At 50.0% G+C, this 22,743-nt stretch overlaps 8 protein-coding genes across 8 annotated transcripts; 4 read left to right on the forward strand and 4 right to left on the reverse strand.

Moving 5' to 3' along the window:
* Positions 1-685: 685 nt before the first annotated feature.
* SAPIO_CDS0599 (uncharacterized protein) lies at positions 686-2,509 on the forward strand (the record flags this gene model as incomplete). Its single annotated transcript, XM_016783337.1, has 3 exons — positions 686-1,329; positions 1,411-1,457; positions 1,545-2,509. The coding sequence occupies 3 exons, from the start codon at positions 686-688 to the stop codon at positions 2,507-2,509; spliced, it is 1,656 nt and encodes a 551-aa protein (XP_016646103.1).
* Positions 2,510-3,513: 1,004 nt separating this feature from the next.
* On the reverse strand, positions 3,514-5,444 carry SAPIO_CDS0600 (uncharacterized protein; the record flags this gene model as incomplete). The annotated part of the gene is made up of 3 exons (XM_016783338.1): positions 3,514-3,568; positions 3,725-3,750; positions 3,828-5,444. The coding sequence occupies 3 exons, from the start codon at positions 5,442-5,444 to the stop codon at positions 3,514-3,516; spliced, it is 1,698 nt and encodes a 565-aa protein (XP_016646104.1).
* Positions 5,445-6,987: 1,543 nt separating this feature from the next.
* On the reverse strand, positions 6,988-9,009 carry SAPIO_CDS0601 (uncharacterized protein; the record flags this gene model as incomplete). The annotated part of the gene is made up of 6 exons (XM_016783339.1): positions 6,988-7,298; positions 7,371-7,666; positions 7,762-8,229; positions 8,313-8,377; positions 8,457-8,648; positions 8,740-9,009. 6 exons carry the CDS (start codon positions 9,007-9,009, stop codon positions 6,988-6,990), a joined length of 1,602 nt encoding a protein of 533 aa, XP_016646105.1.
* Positions 9,010-9,610: 601 nt separating this feature from the next.
* Positions 9,611-11,407, forward strand: SAPIO_CDS0602 (Lignostilbene-alpha,beta-dioxygenase isozyme I; the record flags this gene model as incomplete). The annotated part of the gene is made up of 5 exons (XM_016783340.1): positions 9,611-9,817; positions 9,931-10,054; positions 10,104-10,480; positions 10,545-10,682; positions 10,748-11,407. The coding sequence occupies 5 exons, from the start codon at positions 9,611-9,613 to the stop codon at positions 11,405-11,407; spliced, it is 1,506 nt and encodes a 501-aa protein (XP_016646106.1).
* A 493-nt stretch (positions 11,408-11,900) lies between these two features.
* On the reverse strand, positions 11,901-13,117 carry SAPIO_CDS0603 (Uncharacterized protein; the record flags this gene model as incomplete). Its single annotated transcript, XM_016783341.1, has 3 exons — positions 11,901-12,205; positions 12,309-12,758; positions 12,829-13,117. 3 exons carry the CDS (start codon positions 13,115-13,117, stop codon positions 11,901-11,903), a joined length of 1,044 nt encoding a protein of 347 aa, XP_016646107.1.
* Positions 13,118-13,582: 465 nt separating this feature from the next.
* SAPIO_CDS0604 (9,9'-di-cis-zeta-carotene desaturase) lies at positions 13,583-15,264 on the forward strand (the record flags this gene model as incomplete). The annotated part of the gene is made up of 5 exons (XM_016783342.1): positions 13,583-13,630; positions 13,778-13,918; positions 13,980-14,491; positions 14,540-14,695; positions 14,763-15,264. The coding sequence occupies 5 exons, from the start codon at positions 13,583-13,585 to the stop codon at positions 15,262-15,264; spliced, it is 1,359 nt and encodes a 452-aa protein (XP_016646108.1).
* A 584-nt stretch (positions 15,265-15,848) lies between these two features.
* SAPIO_CDS0605 (Uncharacterized protein) lies at positions 15,849-16,802 on the reverse strand (the record flags this gene model as incomplete). Its single annotated transcript, XM_016783343.1, has 3 exons — positions 15,849-16,247; positions 16,319-16,455; positions 16,529-16,802. 3 exons carry the CDS (start codon positions 16,800-16,802, stop codon positions 15,849-15,851), a joined length of 810 nt encoding a protein of 269 aa, XP_016646109.1.
* A 4,304-nt stretch (positions 16,803-21,106) lies between these two features.
* On the forward strand, positions 21,107-22,250 carry SAPIO_CDS0606 (uncharacterized protein; the record flags this gene model as incomplete). Its single annotated transcript, XM_016783344.1, has 3 exons — positions 21,107-21,139; positions 21,201-21,336; positions 21,412-22,250. The coding sequence occupies 3 exons, from the start codon at positions 21,107-21,109 to the stop codon at positions 22,248-22,250; spliced, it is 1,008 nt and encodes a 335-aa protein (XP_016646110.1).
* Between the last annotated feature and the right edge of the window lie 493 nt (positions 22,251-22,743).

Consider the following 22,743-nt stretch of genomic DNA (forward strand, 5'->3'; position numbering starts at 1 on the left):
TTCCGCAACAATGCCGGTATAGGTATAATCTCCTAAACCTACGTAGTGAGCCATGCACCAGTCCACTCGTGATTTAAAGTGGTTACGACCCCGACGAGATCCGCTCCGCTAACAGAAAGCTGAAGACCGCTGTAAGACATTTATCCAGATACACCTTAGGAGCATTCTTGTAAACTCGCAACAGCCATTACAAAGCATAGTACATCCCCATAGCAGCCCAGATACCCGCTATGCCTCAAACATCAACCACCGAAACCGCCGAGGAGGGAAAACTGGGTCGTTTTTTTGATAATACCAGTGTCGTCTTTGGAGAAGCCAATATCTCACGAGAGTCCCAGCCCGGAACGTTCTTTCCGACAGTTCCCCGCTTCAGTGCTTCAGTCTCCAGCCTTCCGGCTTCCCCGGCTTCCCCGGACTCCCCGGACGCAAGCCGAAGCTTCTGTACTGATGACAATCGTAGGTCCAATAATATCGGCAATTGGAATTTTCTAGCGATGGATTACATAGATGGAAAGGGCACGAACGGGTTTACTTATTTATAGACTTGGTACTTTCCCACTTGTACATTTACAAGACCATTTCCGCTGTAAGACATTTATCCAGATACACCTTGGGAGCATTCTTACAACCTCACAACAGCCATTTCAAAGCATAGTGCATCCTCATAGCAGCCCAGGTACCCGCAATGCCTCAAACATCAACCACCGAAACTGCCGGGGAGGGCAAACTGGGTCGTTTCTTTGATGATGCTAGTGCCATCCTTGGAGAAGCCAACATCTCACGAGATCACCAATCTGGTGCGTTGAAGGGACCTCACGGCCAATATTCCTACGGCGATCCATATTCGCCAACTGAAGATCATCAACCTAGCGGCGCAGTCAGACCCAGCAGCGTCAAAGAAGTCCAAAATGTTGTGAGGCTCGCCAACAAACATAGGGTAGCCCTATGGACCATCTCCCGGGGCAAAAATCTAGGCTATGGCGGGTCAGCACCAGTCGTCAAGGGCACTGTGGTTTTGGACCTCCAACGTATGAACAAGGTTGTCGAGATTAATGAGGAGTATGGATACGCTATAGTAGAGCCTGGTGTCTCCTTTTTCGACTTGTACGAAGAAATCCAGCAGCTGGGACTCAACTTGTGGCCCTCGGTTCCGGCAATTGGATGGGGCTCTGTCCTGGGTAATACCTTGGATCGGGGATTCGGCTACACGCCAAATGGAGAGCACTCGCAGTTTCAGTGTGGGATGGAGGTTGTTTTGCCCAACGGTGAGCTTCTTCGAACCGGATCTGGAGCCATGGAAGACAATAAAACGTTTCCTCTCTACAAAGGGTATGTTTAGAGCCTCCACAATGCATCTTCTTCATGGTGGAGGGGGCGAATCAGGTACGCTAACGCATGACTGTCAATCAGAGGGTTCGGTCCAAGCGTTGACGGACTGTTCTATCAGTCAAATTTAGGTGAGCCTCTTTTCAGTCATGCACTTCGCAGCTGGGCCTCTCCCGCAAACACCTTTCATGATGATAAGCGTCTAACATAAGAATTAGGCATCGTTACCAAACTCGGTATCCACATCACTCCTGCGCCACAGGCATATGCCACGATCGAAATCGATGTCCCGCGCGAAGAAGATCTAGTCCCCCTTGTTGGAACGCTCTCCGACCTCATGCGTCGCTCCATCATCCTCAACTCTCCATCTATCGCCAACATCTTCCGCATCGCACTAACTTCCAACCTTCCCGAAGTACAGGCGAACTTGGCTAAGTATATGAGACCTGGTTCCTGTGTACCTTACGTTGTTTTGGAGGAGATCCGGGTGCAAAACGAATGGGGCTTCTGGCGAGCATACTTCTCCCTTTACGGCTCCGTCGAGCTGTTGCCTGCCCTGCTGAAGACCACACAACGCGCATTCAACACTATCGCAGGTGTGCAGATCCGCTGGAAAGAACATCGCGGGGTAGAGGGCCAGTACATCCGGGCATCAGAAATCGGCCAGGAGGAGATTCCACACAACGGTATTCCGACACTTGCCCCACTCGGAATTGTCAATACACGTGTCTCCGAGGATGGAGGTGCTCACACCTGCTTCTCACCTATCTTGCCGCCTTCAGGCCGGGAGCTATACGAATGGTATCTCGGCGCCAAGCAGCGCACACTTGAGGCAAAATTTGACTTCTTTGCGGACTTTCACGTCTTTCCCCGATACATCATCGGCATTGAGCTCATGATCTATAAACTGCCTGAGGAGAAGGCTGCTATGGATCTCTACGAGGAGCTCCTGCAAGATGCGGCGCGGCAGGGATATATGGGGTACCGAATCCACGTGAAGTTTATGGATAAGGTATCTGGGAAGCTCAATTTTAATCAGTCTGCTCTTCCCCGATTCCTAGCTACATTGAAGAACGCCCTTGACCCCAATGGGATTGTCTCGCCTGGGAAGTCCGGTATCTGGAGCTCGTCATCCTCGAGCAAGACATCTAAAGAAGGAATCTACGCGATCAAATATTATTAAAGAAACGTTTCTTCCTGATCAATCTTAGTATAGTTAGGTATTCTAAATCCACTAAGTTTAAGATCTCTCTTTCCCCTAATTTTACTTTGAAAAGCCAACCTAATAACAGTATTGGCGAGGCTGTGCATCAGGCAGTGTTGTGCTATGACCCTACAATCGGTACACAAGTACCAGCTAGGTCTGAGGGTATTGCGTGTTGAGGTATTAAGCCGGTGTGAGCCACAGCGACTCCAATCTCAGAATAGCAATACTAGACGGAACTAGACTTTCCATGTCCTCGAGGTGGTGATCGGGGATATGAATCTCTACTACTAGGAGTCCTTGAGGGTAGCCATGATACGACTACAGTGCGATACTGAGGATGAGGCATAGAGCTGGCCAACGAGAGTGAGGTTTCGATATGCACCAGCGTGTTTTCCCAAGATGTCATCAGGGCGATGGAGAGTGCCAGGCTTGTTAGGGCGGGTAGTTGCAATATCAACAGACAAATGGCGTATACCAAGCCGACGCTCCCGAATGGGGATATTTGGGGTAGCAGTGGCTCTGGACGCTGGAGTGGGATAGCTGAGTTTAAAGGAAGATATCATTAGTTTGGGGCAGCCGGGGATGAAGTACATTTTCTGATCGGGAATAAGAGGAGTACACATTTATAAGGGACTGTTCAACGCCAAGACCTAAATCCGTCACTAAACTAATGTTCAATAGCCTCCTACCTCCCCTAAAACCTCAAGCCGTCTCCGCGAGAAATATCCCCTTCACACTGTCAGTCCCGGCGAAACTTCCACGCCGTTATGTAACGTTTTCATATGCCGGCGGAAATGGTCAAGTCGCCGAGTGGAGTAACCGCATATGGAGCACAAATTCTCGGATGAGGGGTACAGATCACGATGCTTGGTGATTCTGTGCTTGCGAAGGGCAGACGAGGACTGACATGTTTTCGAGCATCCAGGGGCGCGGCATAGGTAGACCTTCCTGGGTGCAGGGAGCCAGAGTTAGACCCAGAGTTAGAACAGCCCAATATACGATGGAGTGACGAGGAAACTCAACTGCTTATTGACCCTGGATGGAGAGGGATTGCTTAGAATATCGACACTGGAAGGCCCGGTAGTCCGAGTTCGCCTTCGAGTTTGCGTTTCGCCTTTACTATCCAACACTACCTCTGAGGGATGAGACAAAGGGGAAGTGAAGTTCTCGCGCAAACAAGACGTCAATGACCTATACGTCTCATCGTGTGCGAAGATCTGTTAATAGATATTGTTAGCATTCCCACGCCGCCATAATATAGCTCGTGGGGCGAGGTGATGCAGCTTAATAATACCTGGGCCACTTCTAAGACGAATTCTCGGACGTGATCTAGAGATCTGAGACAAGCCAGCCTCACGAATGTCTCGGCGGCTGAGACAAGAGCCTGAAGGCCCGGTATTTCACGACTGTCACCAGTCCGAAGCCGCGCAAAGGCTCCCTCTGTGACCTTCGTCTCGAACACCCGTTGGTCCTGATCTGTGGAAAATCCACGTCGGTAATACCTGACTGTTGCCCCCTTTCCGGAAAGAATAAATAACAAGTCGAAAATTTCGCCCTGTGCAAAGGCATACACGACCCGAAAGATGGATGTTTCATGCAGTGCCTCGATCGAGGGCCGGTGGATATTCTGTTTTGCCGCCGCCATTGGCGGTTCTATCGACGAGAGGAGTTGCGGATCGATGCAGTGCTCGGTCTCATCGCCATTGTACCATACCGATTTCAAAAGGTTCGGTGGGACGGTATATCCAGGGCCTGTACTAAATGCCTGTGTGCTGCGGAGATTTCCTCCAATAGGGGTCGCCCGTGGAGGAGAGTAGTTCTCAGCAGAGAGGTTCTGAAAGCGAAAATTCTCAGCCCAAACGCCAGCTTGACCCATCGTGGATTCCAAAATTTGAGATTTTGCGAAAGCATTGGTGATCGAGCCAAGGTCAACACGAAAAATATCAGCAACTGAGCCAAAACCAACACCAGATGTAATGTCGAAGTCAGGACCGTCTGGGCTTTTCTGAGTCTGGAGTTGACTCTTCGCTTCAGGCCATAGGCTCTCAGCAAGCCGAGAAAAGTCCTCCCGCTCGTGATCACAAACGATATCCCTCCAGAGATTCAACCCGGATAGAACATCCGCCGGTTTAATCTTCTCTTTGGCGACAAGAACCTTCGACATAGCATACGACATGGTCAACAGTGCAAAGATGTTAGTGAGGTCATCTGTCACCACTCCACGAATAACATCCTTGAATGTTAAGATCCCGCGGTTCCTGAGATCTTTCGGTCCCCGAAGGGTGCTCAAAACCCGGGAAAGTGCCGGTGAAGTGAACTTTCTGGCAATACGCCTCATTTTCCTGTATTCACGCACAAAATAGTGTCGAAGGGACCTCAAGTCGTTCCAGGCGGTTTCAAATGATTCTTTAAAATTCGACGCTATCCTCCTAACAGCTGATATGTGTTCGGCAGGGTCAGGATGAGGGCGCTGGGAATCGTCCTGTACTTGCTGTTCCGCATCAGCGGAGAAGGTTGCTTCATGAGAGCAGGTGGAAGGTTCCACTGCAACTGTAGGAACTGCGGGAGCATCAGAAGAGTCGCCCCAGCAGGCGAAGAGTTCCTTATGGATACTCTCACGCTGGGAAAATTCCGAGTGTCTTTGGCCAATGGTCGGGAAAGACGTGCGTCCCACCACGGGGTCAGGAGAGTCACCTTCCCAGATCGAATCATGAAAGTGTATAGAGCTTCCATCTTCCTCGGACTGCGATGTATCCAAGACGATAGAGCCCTCGGGCTCCAGCTCATCTAGGACTTCAAAACCTGTAATCATTCCATTGAACATGGCATCAGCATAGGCCCTTCGGATGAAGATTGGGGTACATTGGTCAACCCAATCCAGCAAGTCGAGTGGATAATGTTCGCCAATCATTTCGACAACGGAAAAATCGAATGGTGATTTATAGGTGAATGGCAAGTATTGAAGAGTTTTGCTTCTTGAGAATGGGGTTATTTCTTAAATTTCCTGGGAGGAGGTTAGGTTAATAGGAGTACTGACAGCTTTGGGATCAGCTTCCTTGGTCCCCAGAGATCAAAACAGTCCCCAGACGCTGGTCCCCACACACTGGTCCCCGGATCCGTCAACACAAGGGTAAGGATTCAGCCCTGAAAAGTTAATTGGCTGACCAGCCATGCCACCTGGATTTTTTGTACTTGTAAACCTATACAGGGGTGTTAAACGTTAGTGCGAGAGATCATTGCTACACCTAACATATCTTAGATCAAGTGTTGACTTGGTATATATTTTAACAATTTATGTTTTAAAACACCTATCCACTACTTGTTATGAGATATGTCAGATGGTTGATCTGATCTCCCACGCTAATGTTTAAGATCCCGATATAGGTTTAGGTAACTCGGCCCGCAAATTTTCTGGTACTGCGACCCAGAAGGGACTGGGAAATTGTGATCAATGATCTGGAGCGCTGCTGTGTGCAAATAAATCCTGCCTTGTGTGTCTCTAGGTCAATTCCGATTCCTGCTGTAATTGTTAAAGGGCTACTCTTCATCGTCTACAAATGGCCGTCGTCCAAGAAAGCGATGTTCCCTGGCGTCCCGCTACGGCTGCAAAGCGGGCCCGCGTCGCGCAAGAGTCGTGAAAAGAAGTGCACGTTGTCAGTGCTCTAACTTCGACCATGCCAGGTGCAGCCGTTTATTCACAATAGGGTCTACGCGTCGCTGTCTAGTCCAGGGATGTACCCCGAAGCTCCCTTTGGTCAGGCATTGTTAAACCAGTCACGATTCTCGACAATTTATTAGAATCTTGACCCAGAACTGTTGTGTATGGAGAAGACTGGCAGGGGGCGCTTCCAATGCAAGACTCAAGTCGAGCGAATCCCCTGTAGGTCAGGAGATGGCTATCCGTCCGGACTTCAATGGGGAAGGAAATAAAATAGCAATATGTTGGGGGAAAGGTTGTTAGGCATCGGCATCGGACAGATGGGAATATAGAATGCTTTACTTGCTGTGTTTATTGCCATGCGTAGGTATATTTGTAGTTATTGGTCACTGGGCTGGCTTCAGAGGAAAAATAAAAATAAAATAAAAAAGAGAGAGAGAGAGGGAGAAGGGAAAGGGAAAGAAAATTCTTGATTTATCGGAATGCGTTTGGGGCAGCTTTAGGTGTGAATACTTATGTCCTGAAATAGGGTGGGCAACTTCGGGGAAGAGATATCAAATAATACCTGAACTTGAATTTCAGTGTTGAAAGCACGATGTTGGGGAGCACAAACGGTAGCACCTTTTGCCACAAAGGCAATTAAGATCTATATTCATAGTTACATCAAATAAGCACGTGAAATATCCCGTTGAGTTTATTGTAAGCCATCAATTGATGCATTATAGTTACTGGCCTCGGGGGTAACACTTTGAGAAACAAATCGGCTAGATATGAATTCACTGAGCAGCACCATTGTTCAAGAACTGATATCATCCAGAGGGCTAATGATCCGGACAAGGGTCCCCTCAAAACTCTTCCGTGCTTTCGCGCCAAGAAAGTAGAGGGGAACCGCCAACAGCATCGATAACGCGACCACCATGAACATAATCATGTAGACCTGGATCCAGCCTTGAGAGTTGACCCAGTTAACAGCAACGTAAAGAAACATAAATGCCACAAGGTTCTTGATAACATTGACAGCGACTAGAATCTCCTGTGCAAAGGCAGGATAGCAATCAAGAAGGTACGTCATTGCGATATTTGGGGCGTACACGGTGCCAAAGGAAACTGGGATTGAGCATTCGTTAGGCCATTGAGTCTTGCGGTAAATGGAAGTGTTGAGTCTCAAGATTAACATACCCATACCGAATCCAACAGCTAGAGCTGCCCAGTGAAGCTGATTCTGGCAAGCAAACGCAAGAAGAATGCAACCCGCTGGTGCAATCAGACACCCCGGTGCTAAGGAGATCAGTCGCTTTTCGGGCGAGAAGATGCCGTGGTTTCGAATGATCAGACGGGCCGTGATCACATCGCAGATGTAACCTCCACCGTAGCAAGCAATTGTGAAGCCGATGATAGCAGCTATTTGCATAAGGCCAACGCTGCTGGGGGGAAGTAGATACGGTGGAGCAAGTAAGACGGACGGGAAAGCAAAACTAAAGCAGTCGGGTTTTAGTTAGCGAATTGGTCACCATTCAAGATAAGCCGGTATAGTTGAGGGAAAAGAAATGAAATGGGAGGTTGGACATACATCATTATGATCTGAGACGCAAGGGAACATCCGTAAACAAAGACTGTCCAGAGGACTGGAGCCGAGAGGAGGAAGACAAAGGGCACCGCAAAAGCCCTCAGTAGGTCAACTCTATGGTTAGGCTGGAAGAAAGACCTCCAAACTCGAGGATAGGAGACTTTGACGACCCAATCTTCATTGTAGGTAATATGGATCGGCTGGGAGGCATCCTCAAGCTTTTCGCAGGTGGCGTCTCCCTCATCTTTATTTATACTCGGCGCGCCTTCTTGGCTGGGAGAGCGAGGGGTTGGCAATGGTGGACGATTGTAAGAGGATTCAGGATACAAGAAGAAGATGGTGAGAAGATTGAATCCGGCGAGGGCTGCGCACAGCCAGACAAAATCTCGCCATGTCTCAGGGGTGTTTTCAATCATGAATCCAGCGATGAGAGGACCGACAGCTGACCCGGAGGAAATAAGTATGACATATCTGGTGCCACCGAACATTGGTCAGCCAGGACTCAGCCGATGACATGTAAGTGGCAATGCGATCAACTGAAGGTAGACACATACATGGACATCATCGCTCCTCGTTCGTGGAGAAAGAATATGTCAGAGACTACACCCGGGACAATGCTCTAAAACAGAAATAATAGTAATGGGTCAATCATGTTGTCCGGATCTTCACGCAACTTCTTCCCACCTCAGTCGACTTACCTCCCCCGCCGCCGAGGCGAATCCGGAGATGCATCGTGCAGCAAGGAGTTCTGTGAAAGTCCTGGCCTTGGCTGTCCAGACAAGAACTGCAAACACGATGGCCATTGAGATGATCATAACAGGTCTCTTGCCATACTTGACTGACAATGGTACCCACACCATGTTTCCGACGCCGAGGAGGAGGAAATTAAACTGCGGTCAATCCCACGATTAACACCTTCAGACCCACTGGCAAGCCGAGACTCGTTAAACACAAGTTACAGGAAATCTAGTGGGGGCCTACCGTCAACAGAGCATTTACTTGTTGCTCGGATTTTTGAAACTGGGCCTGCAGTAAGACGGTTGCCACGGAAAGGCCAGCTCCCGCAAAGTTTGCGACGAAGTTGAAGAGAGCCATTGACAGCAGGGCGAGAATCTTGACCCAACGCGGCCAGCGCAACGGATCCTTCGGATCGCTTGACGGTGGTGGCCAGAAACCCAGGCCGTGGTGATGCTTCGACGAGACATCAACCGCGACCTGTTCGGGAACGAACGCAATCTGATTCTGCGCCATTGCCGTGTAAGGTTGAAGAGAAACGACAATGTCGGTTGTTTCTGCGTGTAGTGTCTAGTTGAGGCTTGAAGAGCAAATTTACTCGGAATTGTCACAATTAAAGTTGGCTGGTCAACGCGATATATGGGTTGGAAGTGAAGAGACGCTAGACTGGTTAGAGACTAGTCTTAAGCAGGGTTATTTCTTCCCCACGGGGTAATGGCGGCAATTTCGGGAGAGATCTCAGATGATCTCTTGTCGTTTGTCCCAGTGTCGCTGTCATGGTCTTTGCTCTTGGACGGAGATTCCTGCATGAGAAAATATCCTTAGCTGACGTGTTTCTCAAGGCTCTGCCGGATCCTGCGCACAGACCTCGAGTCCTGAAACGCCCTGGTCGTAAGATACGAGGCTGGTATCATTCGGTCGGGACTCGGGGACGGGACGGGGCTATATCGGGTCGTCGCCGACAGGTTTCTTGACCAGCGACACTGATGGAGGTAGGAGAAGATATGAAGGACGCGATTTCCCCTCGACCCCTGTATAATTGTAATCCATAATGTAGTAGCACTAGCCATATTTGCCCCAAAGATTTATCAGTGTGGTTTTCAGCATTGTCAACAAAATGGCCGGGCACTTCCGTGGTACGCTACCGCCAGCAAGCAAGTCCTTCCCTAGCCTGCCTCAATTCTCGGGTTTCATGAAGCCATGTCGTTTTGAGGGCGAGGTCCACCATCTCGAGGTTCGAGGCACAATACCCCCTGAACTGGATGGCACGTTCTACAGGGTCATGCCTGACCCACAGTTCCCGCCATTCGTCGACAACGACCCGGTAAGTGCCCAGTGTTGCCATTTGGCCAATTGATTTTCCATCTGCAAGCGAGCTACATAGTCTCTCGGGCCAGCGTGGAGCTCTCCGTGTGTAGCTGATTCGGGCAACAACAGTGGTTCAATGGCGACGGTAGCATTAGTGCCTTTCGCTTTCACAATGGAAATGTGAACTTCCAGCAGAAGTACGTACGAACCGAGAAATTTATTCGTGAGAGAGAAGCACAACGCGCTCTTGGCGGTACGTTATTCGTCATGTTTGTAAAGCAATGCCAGCTAAACCGCCTTAGGTAAATATCGGAACAAGTACACGGATGCTGTGGAGTTCAAGATTCGTACGACAGCCAACACCAACATCTTCTACTTCAACAAAGTTCTTCTTGCCATCAAGGAAGATGCTCCACCGTATGCACTCGACCCTGTGACACTTGAGACAATAGGGCTCTGTGATTTCGACGGTCAGTTGCCCAGCTTGACGTTCACGGCTCATCCAAAGGTCGATCCCATCACCAAAGAGCTGGTCGCCTTCGGCTACGAGGCCAGAGGAGACGGCACTCCAGATGTCTGCTACTACACGATCAGTCCAGATGGCAAGTTTACCGAAGTCGTGTGGATTGTCGCCCCTGTTGTTGGGCTCATACACGACTTTGCCGTGACTGAAAACTGGGTGCGTTTTGCTCTGAAATTCTACTGTTAAGATTTTCGATGGCGCGGCCGCTGAACAGCAATAGGTCTTGTTCCCTATCATCCCACAGATCTGCGATATTGACCGGCTCAAGCAAGGGGGAGAGCATTGGCAGTGGGACCCGAAAGTGCCCGTCTACCTAGGTGTCTTACCGCGCCGAGGAGCCAAGGGAAGTGACGTCAAGGTAAGATTAGTCCATCAAAATTACGTTGAAACTGCCAAACGCTAACATCTTCTTACCAAACGCAGTGGTTTCGAGCACCGAATGCTTTCCCTGGCCACAGCACCAACGCATACGAAACACCGGACGGGAAAGTCATATTTGACCTACCCCTGACAGATAAGAACGTCTTTTTCTGGTGGCCAGATGCCGAAGGCAATGCCCCAGACCCTGAAAGCATCAAGGCCGAGTATGTCCGATTTACCATAGATCCAAAGGCAACCGACCTCGAGCTGCCGACTCCGGAGGTGATCCTCCAAAGTGATATGGAGTTCCCGCGGATTGATGATAGAGTGGCAATGACACGTCACCGCCACAGCTTCTTTGATATGATGGACCCCAAGCTAGGCACGGACTTCGGGGTGATCGCGCCAGTTCTCGGTGGCGGGCACCCACTTTACAATTCCCTCGGCCACCTTGACCACGAAACTGGCAAGCTTGAAGTCTATTTCCCCGGTCCGACACACATGGTACAGGAACCGGTGTTTGTGCCACGCTCGACGGACGCACCGGAAGGTGACGGGTTCTTGGTAGTCCTGGTCAGTAATTATGCTACCATGTCGAGCGAGCTGCACATTGTGGACACGCAGGACTTTTCATCCGCGAAGGCTATTGTCCTGCTTAACCTCAGGCTGAGAGCTGGTCTGCATGGCAACTGGGTTGACGCTAAAGAGTTTGCTGCGGAGTGAGGTTGCTCGGGATGCTACGGAGGCCTGGTTTAGGTGCTTCCGGTGGTGTTATTAGTTGAGATTATCGAGGTCAAATTGACAATTGACAATTCTGCTCCTGATATTTACGAATTCTTGGTAGCCATATCTGGTGTCCGCTCCTTCACCCACTTCTTTGCCTCCAAGAAAAGCCGGATAGAATAGATTCCGCCGACTATCGCGAAAATTTCTTTAGGATTTCTAAGACTTTGACATTCATCTATCATAATCTGTTTCCAGTTACTCTCTAAATGAAATTTCGTGGCAGAAGCAGTGCATCGGTACTGGCAACGCCAAGCAGGCTCGCCAGCTTTTGACTGTTCCAGGACTTAAAAGACCTGTGCCTACTTCACAAGCATTATTTCTCACCAAGGAAAAAAAATCTTTGACTCTAACTCGAGGGGGGAACTAAGATAATATGTTACAACTAGATAATAGGTCTGATGACATCGTCCCTAGCGCCCAAGTTGTGAGTTTAATCCGAGACATACTTCTCAACATCTACGCCTTCGACACGATAAAAGCCGAGGGCTTTAAGCATGGGCTTGTCATCAAAACGGTACAAGTACACCCTCTCATTCCTGTTAGCGGAATGCTGGTAGCGGTGCCAGGCCGGGATGCAAAACGTATCGCCCTGCTTCCACTTGAGCGTCGTATCACCAATGCTTGTGCTGCCCGACCCCTCTATGACATGGTAAACCGAGGATGCAGTTTCACAGACAGCTGGCGAGTGCGCTCCTGCGCTTAGCCTCTCCGCAGAGGCGCCGATGACTCGACTAACTATAAATTGTGTCAGCGTCGAAGGACATGAATAGTTACTGGCCGAAGAGTTTGAGAAAAAAACAAAAGCGAAATATGGGCCAGTTAAGCGTGTAGGACTTACTCTCTCGGCCATCCTTCTTCAAATACGGCTCAGAAGCCCAGTTCTCATTCTTCGCATCAAGTTTCCCCTGCATCTCGGCCCACGGGAATACTATGGGCGAATCATCGACATCCTCGGCCGGATATCGAGATGATGCGAAGTGCTCGACAAAGTGTATCGGAAAGTGGATAAAATTAGGCAGATCAAGCCCATCGAGCCAAATAACCGGTTTATCGTCTCCACCTTCTTCGTCAGCCCCCTTCTTACCGTGGTCGTGCCAGTTCCAGGTCGGAGTCACGATCACGTCTCGGGGTCTCATGGCCACGCGTTGGCCATGGACAGCGGTGAAACCTCCCTGACCCTCAATAATGAAGCGACAGGCAAAGGCCGTGTGCCGGTGGGCAGGGGCAGTCTCGTGCGGCTGAACAAGTTGGAGGCCGGCGTAGAGAGTGTCGGTTGTGTAAGGTGCAGCTTTATTCAGAGGTTAACAAGGTTCTTCCTGTGTCTTGGGGATTATTAAGGGGTTGAGACAAAGTAGTACCTCGGGCAGGATTAGCGAGCATCAGAACGCGTCGTTCGGCTTGTTTCTCAGTAATCAGATCTCCGGCGCGTAACAAATAGGGCCGGACATCATCATAGGACCAAAGGTATGGCACTGTCTGTGGATTCGGGGCCGGGGGGTTCAGCCGTTGCATCTGTGCCCAGAGAGGGGCCATGTTCGTAGCCTTAATCGCCTCCACAAGTTGCTTGGCCGTCTTGATTGACTCTGCCTTGTTGTTGTGTCCATTGGTGTACAGGCCGTTTTCGCCCAATCCGTTTGCGTGTGTCATTGTCGCGGTTTTCGGATATTGTCCAATACGTCCAAATCAAATGCTAGTGGGGGACTACACGGAGGTTGTCTACCAAAGGTTATTTTTTGGACAAACACATCTTCCCCTGTCCTGAATTTTCATACATTAATATCAAGTATTTTCATGGTATGCATAACATCCCATACTACTTGAGTTAGAGGTTACCTGTCCCGCCCACATTCCGACCTACCCCCGGATCTGAATGACATGAGTTCATTGGCTAATTTGTGGCACTCCGGCTTCCGATTTCCAGCAAACGGTTCACCTCGGCTGCCTCCGGGGATGTATCGGAACGTTCCCGAGAAGTGGATCTCAAGCAATACTCCTGCCATCGTACAAATTCACCGTGACAGATTAATTCAAGATGACAATTAGGTAGCGCGTAACAGTCTTATTGAGCCTCATAATTTAGTCCCCAAATATTCTGTGTGTCTCTATTGTACCATGGACGGAAGCAGGATGGGGCTTAATGGCATAGGTCGCTTTGAGCCGGTGGGTACCTTTCCCTCGGAATCCCCATTCCACAAAGTCGTATTGATGTCTTATCTAATTGTTCTCTGCTATGGCATCAAGTCTTTCGAATATCCCTCTCGGTCCACAAAACTTCTCGAAAGATTAACGAAGACGAGCAGTTCTCAGAATGGTGCCAACTTCAAAGCCAATGTTCCATTACGTGTCCTGGTCGTCGGCGCAGGACTTGGTGGACTGGCCACCGCAGTCGCACTCGCACGTCGAGGACATGAAGTAACCGTCCTAGAGCAGGCCCCTATCCTTGGAGAAGTATGGCGGAACCGGAACCATTGTTTATTGAATCTATGCTGATAACACGACCCGCGACCAGGTTGGGGCTGGAATCCAAATCCCTTCCAACTCTGCCCGTCTCCTCCTCTCCTGGGGAATTGGTCCTTACTTTGATGGTCGCGTCGTTGCACCAGAAGGGATGACATTTCGCAGGTGGCAGAACGGAGAGGCAATTGGGTACACGAAACTAGTCCCAGATTTCGAGGAGACATACGGGGCGTCGTTCCTGGTCATCCATCGCGCAGATTTTCACAGTGCCCTGTGCCGCCTGGCATCTCAGCTTGGTGTGGAAATTATCACAAATAGCAAAGTTGTCAGCTACGATGAGGCCCTTCCGTCGGTAAAGACTTCGGACGGCCGAGAATACTCGGCTGACATAGTTGTTGCCGCCGATGGAGTGAAGTCAGTTGCGCGGCCAATGGTACTCGGCGGACAGGACAAGCCTGCGCAGAAGACCGGATTCGCGGCATATCGTGCCGTTGTCAACACTGACGAGATGATGAATGATCCTGATACGGCGTGGCTACTTGAGAAACCTCAGCTCAATATCTGGTAGGCTTAGATTCGGCCATATAGCTATGATTGACTAAGACGAAATAGGATTGGCGAGGACCGACATGTCATGACCTATTGCATTGCGGGCGGGAAGGCCTTCAACATGGTCTTGTCCCACGTTGACCATAGCGACCCCTCCACTTGGAAACCGGAGAATGCCATTCGAGATATGAAGGAGTACTTCAATAACTGGGATCCGAAGTAACTACTCCCTTGGCCAGTGGAAAATCATACATACAGATTGAATATCATCGCTGACAATGTCCAGGTTGAGAAAGGTGATCGACTTAATCAAAGAAACGATCAAGTGGCCACTCTTAAGCGGCACTCCTCTCCCTACTTGGATTTCGAAAAGTCAGAAAATCGTCCTGCTTGGTGACGCGGCACACGCCATGGTTCCATACATGTCGCAAGGGGCCGCCATGGCTGTCGAGGATGGTGCCGCATTGGCCGAGTTGCTCTCTCTGATCCAGTCGAAAAAGCAAATCCCCGATGCTTTCCGGCTCTTTGAAAAAGAGAGAATGAAACGGAGTGGAGGAATGCAGTCGGCCAGCCTCGTGAACGGAAAGCTGTGGCATTTCCCCGACGGGCCGGAGCAGCAGGCTCGAGACCGCGGGATGAGGGCTGAGGTGGAAGGAAAGCATTTCCTTGAGAGCACCAACCAATGGAGCGACCCTGTGACGCAGATGTGGGCATACGGGTATGATGCGGAAGAGGCCGTAAGGAGGTTGTGGTACGCTGAAATGGGAATGAAGGAGTCGCGCTTGTGAAAGAGAACATTGTCAGTGTCTGCTAAAGATTAATACCTAGACAGTACAATTTCCCATATAGAGATTCTTTTTTACCTCTCAAGTGCTCTACATGTACCAGAACTATTCTAGTCTCTAGCTCGACTTGACTGTTGCTTCCCAGTTGGAAAAGGTCCCCGTATCTTATTGTTCAACCGTATTCGAAGGGCGCGTGTCGTTACCATTGACGTAGGGCAACATCACCTCTCGACAGTAGTTCTGAATTAGACATATTAGCACTCTTTAGAAATGAACGGCAGGACGTTCCTGGGCTGTTGTTCTTAGGTTATATTTAGAAATGTGAGAGCAATTGTGAATCACCAGTCATTTGACCTTCGAAATCCGATACGTTTCTCCGTTTATTTATATGGCCTGGAGTCCCATGTTCTACCTGCGGCGAAATACTCAAGTAATTATGGAGCAAATTCTACTCCATTCCTCAAAGTTCCAATCTTAGAGATCTTCACTTCCATCATTGTTCCAGGCACAAGATACTTTGGTGGCTTCAACCCAGCACCCACTCCTTTTCATCGACACAGCCTATTAGTATATTCTTACGTAGTAAGTCATGAAGGGGATATGGGCGAGTAGATACCTCCAGGTGTTCCCGTCATAATAACACTGCCTTTCTGCAATGTTGTTCCAGACGAGAGGTGCGCGATGAGGCGCGGCACAGAGAAGACCAAATCGTCCAAACCAGCGTCTTGCCGGAGTTCTCCATCAACAATGGTCTGCAGGTGGAGTTCAGCGGGATCTGGGATGAGACTGCGAGAGACGAGAACCGGTCCCATGGGCGCGTAAGTATCAAATCCTTTGGAGAACCCCCACTGAGGCACACCACCTGCTAGGGCTGGACTTCGCTGCCATTTTCGCGAGGAGATGTCGTTTCCCGCGGTGTACGCGGCGACATAATCGAGCGCTTCTGACTCCGATACGTCCTTCGCGTCTTTTCCTATGACGACAACCTGTGAATATGCAGTCTCTATTAGCCTCTAGTCGCATGAGGACGGGGATAAAATGGAGTTTCTCAGATTACCAATTCTCCTTCGTAATCCGCCTGGTCATCTTGAGCAATCTTTGGAATAACTACGTTGGTATCGTGGTCCGCTACGGTAGTCGATGGCTTGAAGAAGATGGACGGGAATGGGGGCTGCGTTCGGCCAGCCTCGCGGACTTTCAAAAACATTCGATTGTCAGTTGGCCCCTCCCACTCGCAATCTCGAATTTGGCGGCAGGACAAACTCACTGTGAGTCGCGTAATTCAGCCCCACGCAACGCAATATCGGGACGTCCCCAGGCGCAAGGGGACCGAGCAGCTTCCTCACCGTGGCGATCTCGTCGGTCACCTTGGTCGACGGCGCTTCGCCATAAGGGTCGCCTTGGATAACCTTGGCCTTTAGACCTGTTTCCGCAGTTGTACTGCCGATGTCGAAGTCTGGACTGGGAAGGACGGGCTCCCCATATAGTGTCCGTCCATCTGTGGCCACGAAGCGTATCAAACGTTCCCAGACGACCTTCATGTCTAAGTTTTGGTATAAATTCTGAGCTGGGTTAAAGCTTGCTGCTTGATGTCAGATCTCACAGAACCGATTACCTTTGCAGGTTAGATATTTTTTGACAGAAATAGACAGATTGTTTTCCCGTCATGTCGAGGTGGTCGGTTTATGGGACGAATTCGGTTACGAGGTCAACCACGGAAGGCGGAACGCGGAGCCCGGAACCTAGCCGATGGTTCCCCGGATCTTTTCTACTCTGACCGAGGGTAGCCAAATAAATTGGCTCTTGGTTCCCAAAGGAGAGCTAATTTGTATTGGGTGGGCAGGCTCCACACCACCCAACAGGCTCCAATCATGTCCTTGGCAAACCCGATTACTTTGGCGAGATGCATCAAATCTGGTCAGGGATGCCTAGTGGGTGTTGTGGTGCATGCCGAGAGGGTAGAACCAAAGTTGCGGGGAAGTGGGGACTAGCGGAATGTGGAGGAAAAAGGGGGGTGGGGGACCGTGACGTGCAGAATTTAGTCTTGCTTGAACCATTTGATCTCGAGAGTGCGCATCATCCTCGTCGCCGCCTCCATATATGGTCGGCTTCAATCCCAGCGTTTCCCCGGTAGATCGAACCACTCTTCCCAAAACAAGCACGCATGTCGATTACTCCGTACTCACATTCCGAGTCCCGTCCCCACTAGCTCATTTGTCCCGCATAATTTGGCAGTTCCGTCTCCGGGATCGGACTTGCGTCGATGGGGAATGACGACGAAAGTTCGGCAGCCGGTACCGTTGTACCCGCCGAATATAGGCCTGGTCCGGACGGCGCCGAGTCGGCCTCTCAACCTCCAAAACGCCGTCGGATTGCCCTGGCCTGCTCTGCGTGTCGGATACGGAAATCACGCGTCAGCACTCCTTCTCTAGTAGTCCGTGCCCTTCATGCCATTGCTAACTAGTTCTTAATTGACAGTGTAATGGTGTAAGACCTAAGTGTGAGCCCTGCGAAAGACTGGGTTTCGAATGCATTTACGAACTGCCTGAAACATCGGCCAACCTCCTCGTGCCAAAGGAGTGAGCGTTCTATCCCGTAGTTCTGAACCCCGACATTGAAGAGCCCGTATATACTGACACGGCTGGCCGGAACGCAGCCTCTTCTCTGCTCTCGAGGACAGAGTCAGACTTCTCGAGACCGTCATTAAGCAGCATGGCGATCGCTTGACCGTAGTAGAAAATGATCGACCAAACAAGAGTGGCTCGGTGCCCGGCCTAGCTCTAGAGCCTAGACTTAATATCCCGGGAACCGTGGTGGTGAATGTCGAAGGCAACCAAGATTTACCAACAGATCATAGCATGACCGACGGCATGGCCATATCCTTCGTCGATGAACAGGATTGTGGGTTTTTTGGTGAGAGGACCAACCATTCCATCTCCTTCATTTCCAAGGGGCAATCGACTGATATAAAGCAGGCCCTACTTCCAACATTGCCTTTATGCGTCACATCTTTCGTGCTATGACTAGGAGAAGTAAGGCATTACATGACGGTCTCTCTCCGCTCTCAACATCGAACATCGGTCTGTACGAAGCAGGCATCATCAGCGTCTCTCGGCCAATTTCCCCCACAACGCCCACTTTAAACCCTGCTCATCCTACCGCCCAGGCAGACGCGACGGGGGCTAATCTTCTCCCTCCGCACTGTGAGACTGAGAAACTTATCAGAGCGTACTTCTCGAACACAGGCCTCCTCTTTCCGTTCATCCACCAAGAGAGCTTTCTTGCTGTTTATGAGAGTATGAAATCGCAAAATTTCCGTACTAACGTGAGGCGCGTCTGGCTGGGTCTTCTCAACATGATCCTCGCCATGGCTGTCTGTACTACTGGTTGGGCAGAAGATGCCACGGAGTATCGAGCGGAACAGTCAGATGTCTTCTACCGTCGAGCGAGGGAACTTTGCAAGACGCAGATGCTGAGGGGAACCACTCTTGAAACAGGTAAGAGTTCGTTCCTCAACGGGAACAGTTTTAGCATTTGGAGGTCAGCAAGCGTTAACTCTGGAACAGTGCAGTATCTCTTACTTACTAGCCAGTATCTCCAAGGGACTCAGAAGTCAGTGCAGACATGGACAACGCACGGCTTGGCAGTTAAAGCTGCTCTGTCAATCGGCCTGCATTCTGCGGACGCAATGGCCAAATTTCCTCCAATAGAACAAGAAATGAGGAAAAGAACTTGGTTTGGCTGTATACTACTAGACAGGTAATTATTCCCCTTGTTCGATGTCTCGAGGGGTACTTTACTTCCCCGTTCTTTTTGGATTGCAAAGTTAAAACATTTTCTTACCTTGATTCAGGAGTTTGAGCATGACCTTCGGTCGACCGAGTGCAATACCCGAAGATTATGTTAAGATAGATCTCCCAACACCGATCCCATCCTGTGATGGACAACTCAGTGTCACTGAGGGCACTAGTGTCGTCTTCTTCAATGCTACGATGTGAGTTTCCTAGGAGTATGCCCTGGCAAGCGAGGTCTGACGTCACCTTCAACAGAAACTTATACCGAGTCATGTGGAAGATAATGGCGACACTTTACGGGCACAACTTGGGGTTCAACGAGTCGCCGTCCGAAACGTCAATGATAACTCAGATTTTCCAATTAGAGCAGGAGCTAGTCGACTGGCAGAATTCGCTTCCACCACCTCTCTTCCTAAGGTCATCGTCTAATCTGCCGACAGAAGGCGATGCCGGGGATATAATCGCCGAACGATTTAGATTAATTCTAAGTCTTCGATATCTTAATGTCCAACTCCTTCTCCACAGACCTAGCCTCGTCAAATCGCTGGGTGACTTTACCATGGAGTCGAATGCGTCAGCTCGACAAGGGAAAACTGTAAATCAAATGCAGGTCAACTTTAATCGTACATGTGTGCGAGTAGCGGAGGATATTATTGAAATCATTCACGTTGTTCTGACAAGGCCTGGCCTTGGACGGCAGTTAATTGGAGCATGGTGGTTCACGCTATATTACAGTAAGTCCGCTGTCCGTCCCCGTCAACTACCATCATTCGCAAGCTCCGCAATGTCGCTGACAGAGGCCGTAGCCTTCAACGCCGCCCTGGCAATTTTCGGGAGTCTTCTTCTGCCGAGCGATGACAGGGCAGTGGACCCTGCTTCCAGGGTAGATCACAGAGATCGTAGAAAACGGTTTCTAGAAAAGGCCATTGAGGCTCTTACGAGACTTGATACCCAGAATGCTGTTCTAAACCGATGTATAGATTATCTCAGACAGCTTACAGGGCTCATCACTACCTGGAGTAGGTTTCAGCTTCAACAATTGACTCTTGATGCAACATATCCCGTAGCCACTAACGCTGTTTTTTGTTCCTCAACAGATCCCTCGTCTCCTCGGACAATTCAATTCAATGGTCCTACCCCAGCGGGACTACAGAATGAACACCTAGAACTAGATACTCTTCAGGGCGACGGAGAAATGAATCCGGACTTACTGGCCGGCATGCCGCTGCTTTTTGAAAAATCCGCTACTGGGTTTGAGGATGAGCTTGAACTCGGCCACTTTTTTGCAACAGAGTTTCAGAGATGGTTTGAGCGGTTTCCAACATAGGATTTGCATTCATTGACTGTTATCAAGCGAACCCAGATGTGAATGATGTCGATTTATTCATGATACGGTTGAGCAGGTGTATTTAAGAGATTTGATGGAAGAAGCACAGAGCAGCAGAACTTCGAACAAGCGCCGTTTTTCGGTTAACCCTTCTTGGAGTAAGCGAGAAAGGGAGTAAGGATGCAGTGGAAAAGGAGATTCTCATGCATTGCCTGGACGTCGCAGTGGGAATAGACAGCCGCGTCCCACAGAATGGTTCTGTTGATCACTATGGATCGTGGCGTTGGTAGAACCCTCGGCGCTGAGGATGTTCCCTTTTCTCTGCCTCCATTTCAAGGCTGCCCCAGCTGGGGTTGTCCGAATGCGGTCCTTAGTCGCGACGGACTTACCTTTGCATTCATTACCCGACGCATTGTGCAATTATCGAGGCAGCAAGCAGATTTGCCGGTGTGGGGAATCAAATTATCCGATAACACTAAACTCAATTCAAGCGAACCTCGGCATTCTAATTGTGAACTCTTATCTCCGGTGACGACAAAGACATCAACTCGAATCCAATCCGGGCCTCCAGCTCAGTGATCCGTAATTACTTCCCCGTCCAATTTCATTTCAACTATACATGTCGCCGAAAATATCTAATCGCCACGACCCTGAGCGAGGACATTCTCGTCTCCCGTCATTTATTTTCTCATCGTTTAAAGCCAACCACCCTATCGAGCCTACGATGCGTGGCATTCAAGTCTCCAAATACGTCAAGGTGAGCCCGAGACCAAGCCCAAGAAACCATGAGAACATCGGGGATTGACTTTTCGCCTCAGGGGCCTCGAGAGCTCGAAATTTCGGATCTCGCTGAACCAAAGCCCAATTCTGACCAATATGTAATCGAAATCCATGCCGCAGCCACGAACTTCTTCGACATCCTGCAAATTCAGGGTAAATATCAGCATCAACCACGTAAGTCCCCCCAGTTTTGCTTTGTCTCTCTTACAGCCGTCCAGGTGGGCATGTATTAACTATCTTTTTCGATAGCCTTCCCCTGGGTAGCTGGAGCCGAATTCGCCGGTGTGGTCATGGCCACGCCCTCCTCCTCCAAATCTCCCAAGTTTCCCGTGGGCTCCCGCGTCTTCGGCGCATCTCAAGGCTCGTACGCCACCAAGGTCGTCGCGAAGGAAGAACAACTTCTTCCCGTGCCCCGAGGCTGGTCTTTCCGCGACGCAGCCGGCCTGTTCGTGACCGCTCCTACCTCCTACGCTGCCTTGGTCCTACGCGCGGATGTTAAGGCCGGAGACTACGTCCTTGTCCACGCTGCGGCTGGCGGTGTCGGGCTAGCTGCTGTGCAGATCGCAAAGGCATTTGGTGCTACTGTCATTGCAACCGCTGGCACGGAGCGTAAGCGCCAGGTGGCTCAGCGCTATGGGGCCGATCATGTCGTGGATTACCGGGACGACAAGTGGCCGGAGATTGTGAAGAAGCTAACCAAGGGCAGGGGTGTCGACATTGTCTATGACCCCGTGGGCCTGGTGGATAAAAGTACTAAGTGCATTGCGTGGAATGGAAAGATCCTTGTCGTTGGCTTCGCCGCAGGAACTATTGAGAAGGTGGCCATGAACAAAGTGTTATTGAAGAATATTAGCCTTGTTGGCATTCACTGGGGCCAGTACGCCAACCATGAGAAGGAGACCGTGCCCATTGTTTGGGAGGGCATCATGAGGTTGATTGATGAGGGCAAATTCAAGGGGACGGTTTTCTCGGATAAGAGTTTTGTGGGACTTGAGGCAGTTCCTGATGCATTGATCGCTTTGGGAGGTAGGGAGACTTGGGGCAAGGTCGTCGTCGACATACCACAAGGCAAGGAAAATAAGCTATGAAATATTAAGTGTCAATGAGGCACCACACAACTTTCATTCCGAGGTTTGCGCATGGCCACAAGCGATTTTTCGACTTTTTAGTGATGTGAACTCTCGCCGCACTATCCCTTTCCACATGTCTCTGCTGGAGCGCTCTTAGGGATCAAGGGGTATTGCCTGGTTGGCTCTGTGAAGCCTGTAGGCTCCTACAGCAAACTCGGGGTATCAACTCTTTCACATTCTGCCTTCACTGGTCCTAGCAAAATCATCTGTAGGTTACAGAAGAAGTCTATATCCAATGGAGTTTTCTCCCGAGCATTCTCCCCGGAGACATTCCTCCAATCTCTGCTAGACATTTGTACCAGGAGGAATAATGGAGCCCCCACTTGATGGGTTTAAACATATTAACGGTATCCTCCACAAGCTGAGATTATTCCCAATAGGGCAATGATAAAACAGGATCGTAAAGTGAAGATATGTGTTGGTTTAATCTCATTCCCTCTTAAGTGTCGAG

This window comes from Scedosporium apiospermum (genome assembly GCF_000732125.1).
Source record: "Scedosporium apiospermum strain IHEM 14462 chromosome Unknown SEQ_SAPIO_0033, whole genome shotgun sequence".
Taxonomy (NCBI): domain Eukaryota; kingdom Fungi; phylum Ascomycota; class Sordariomycetes; order Microascales; family Microascaceae; genus Scedosporium; species Scedosporium apiospermum.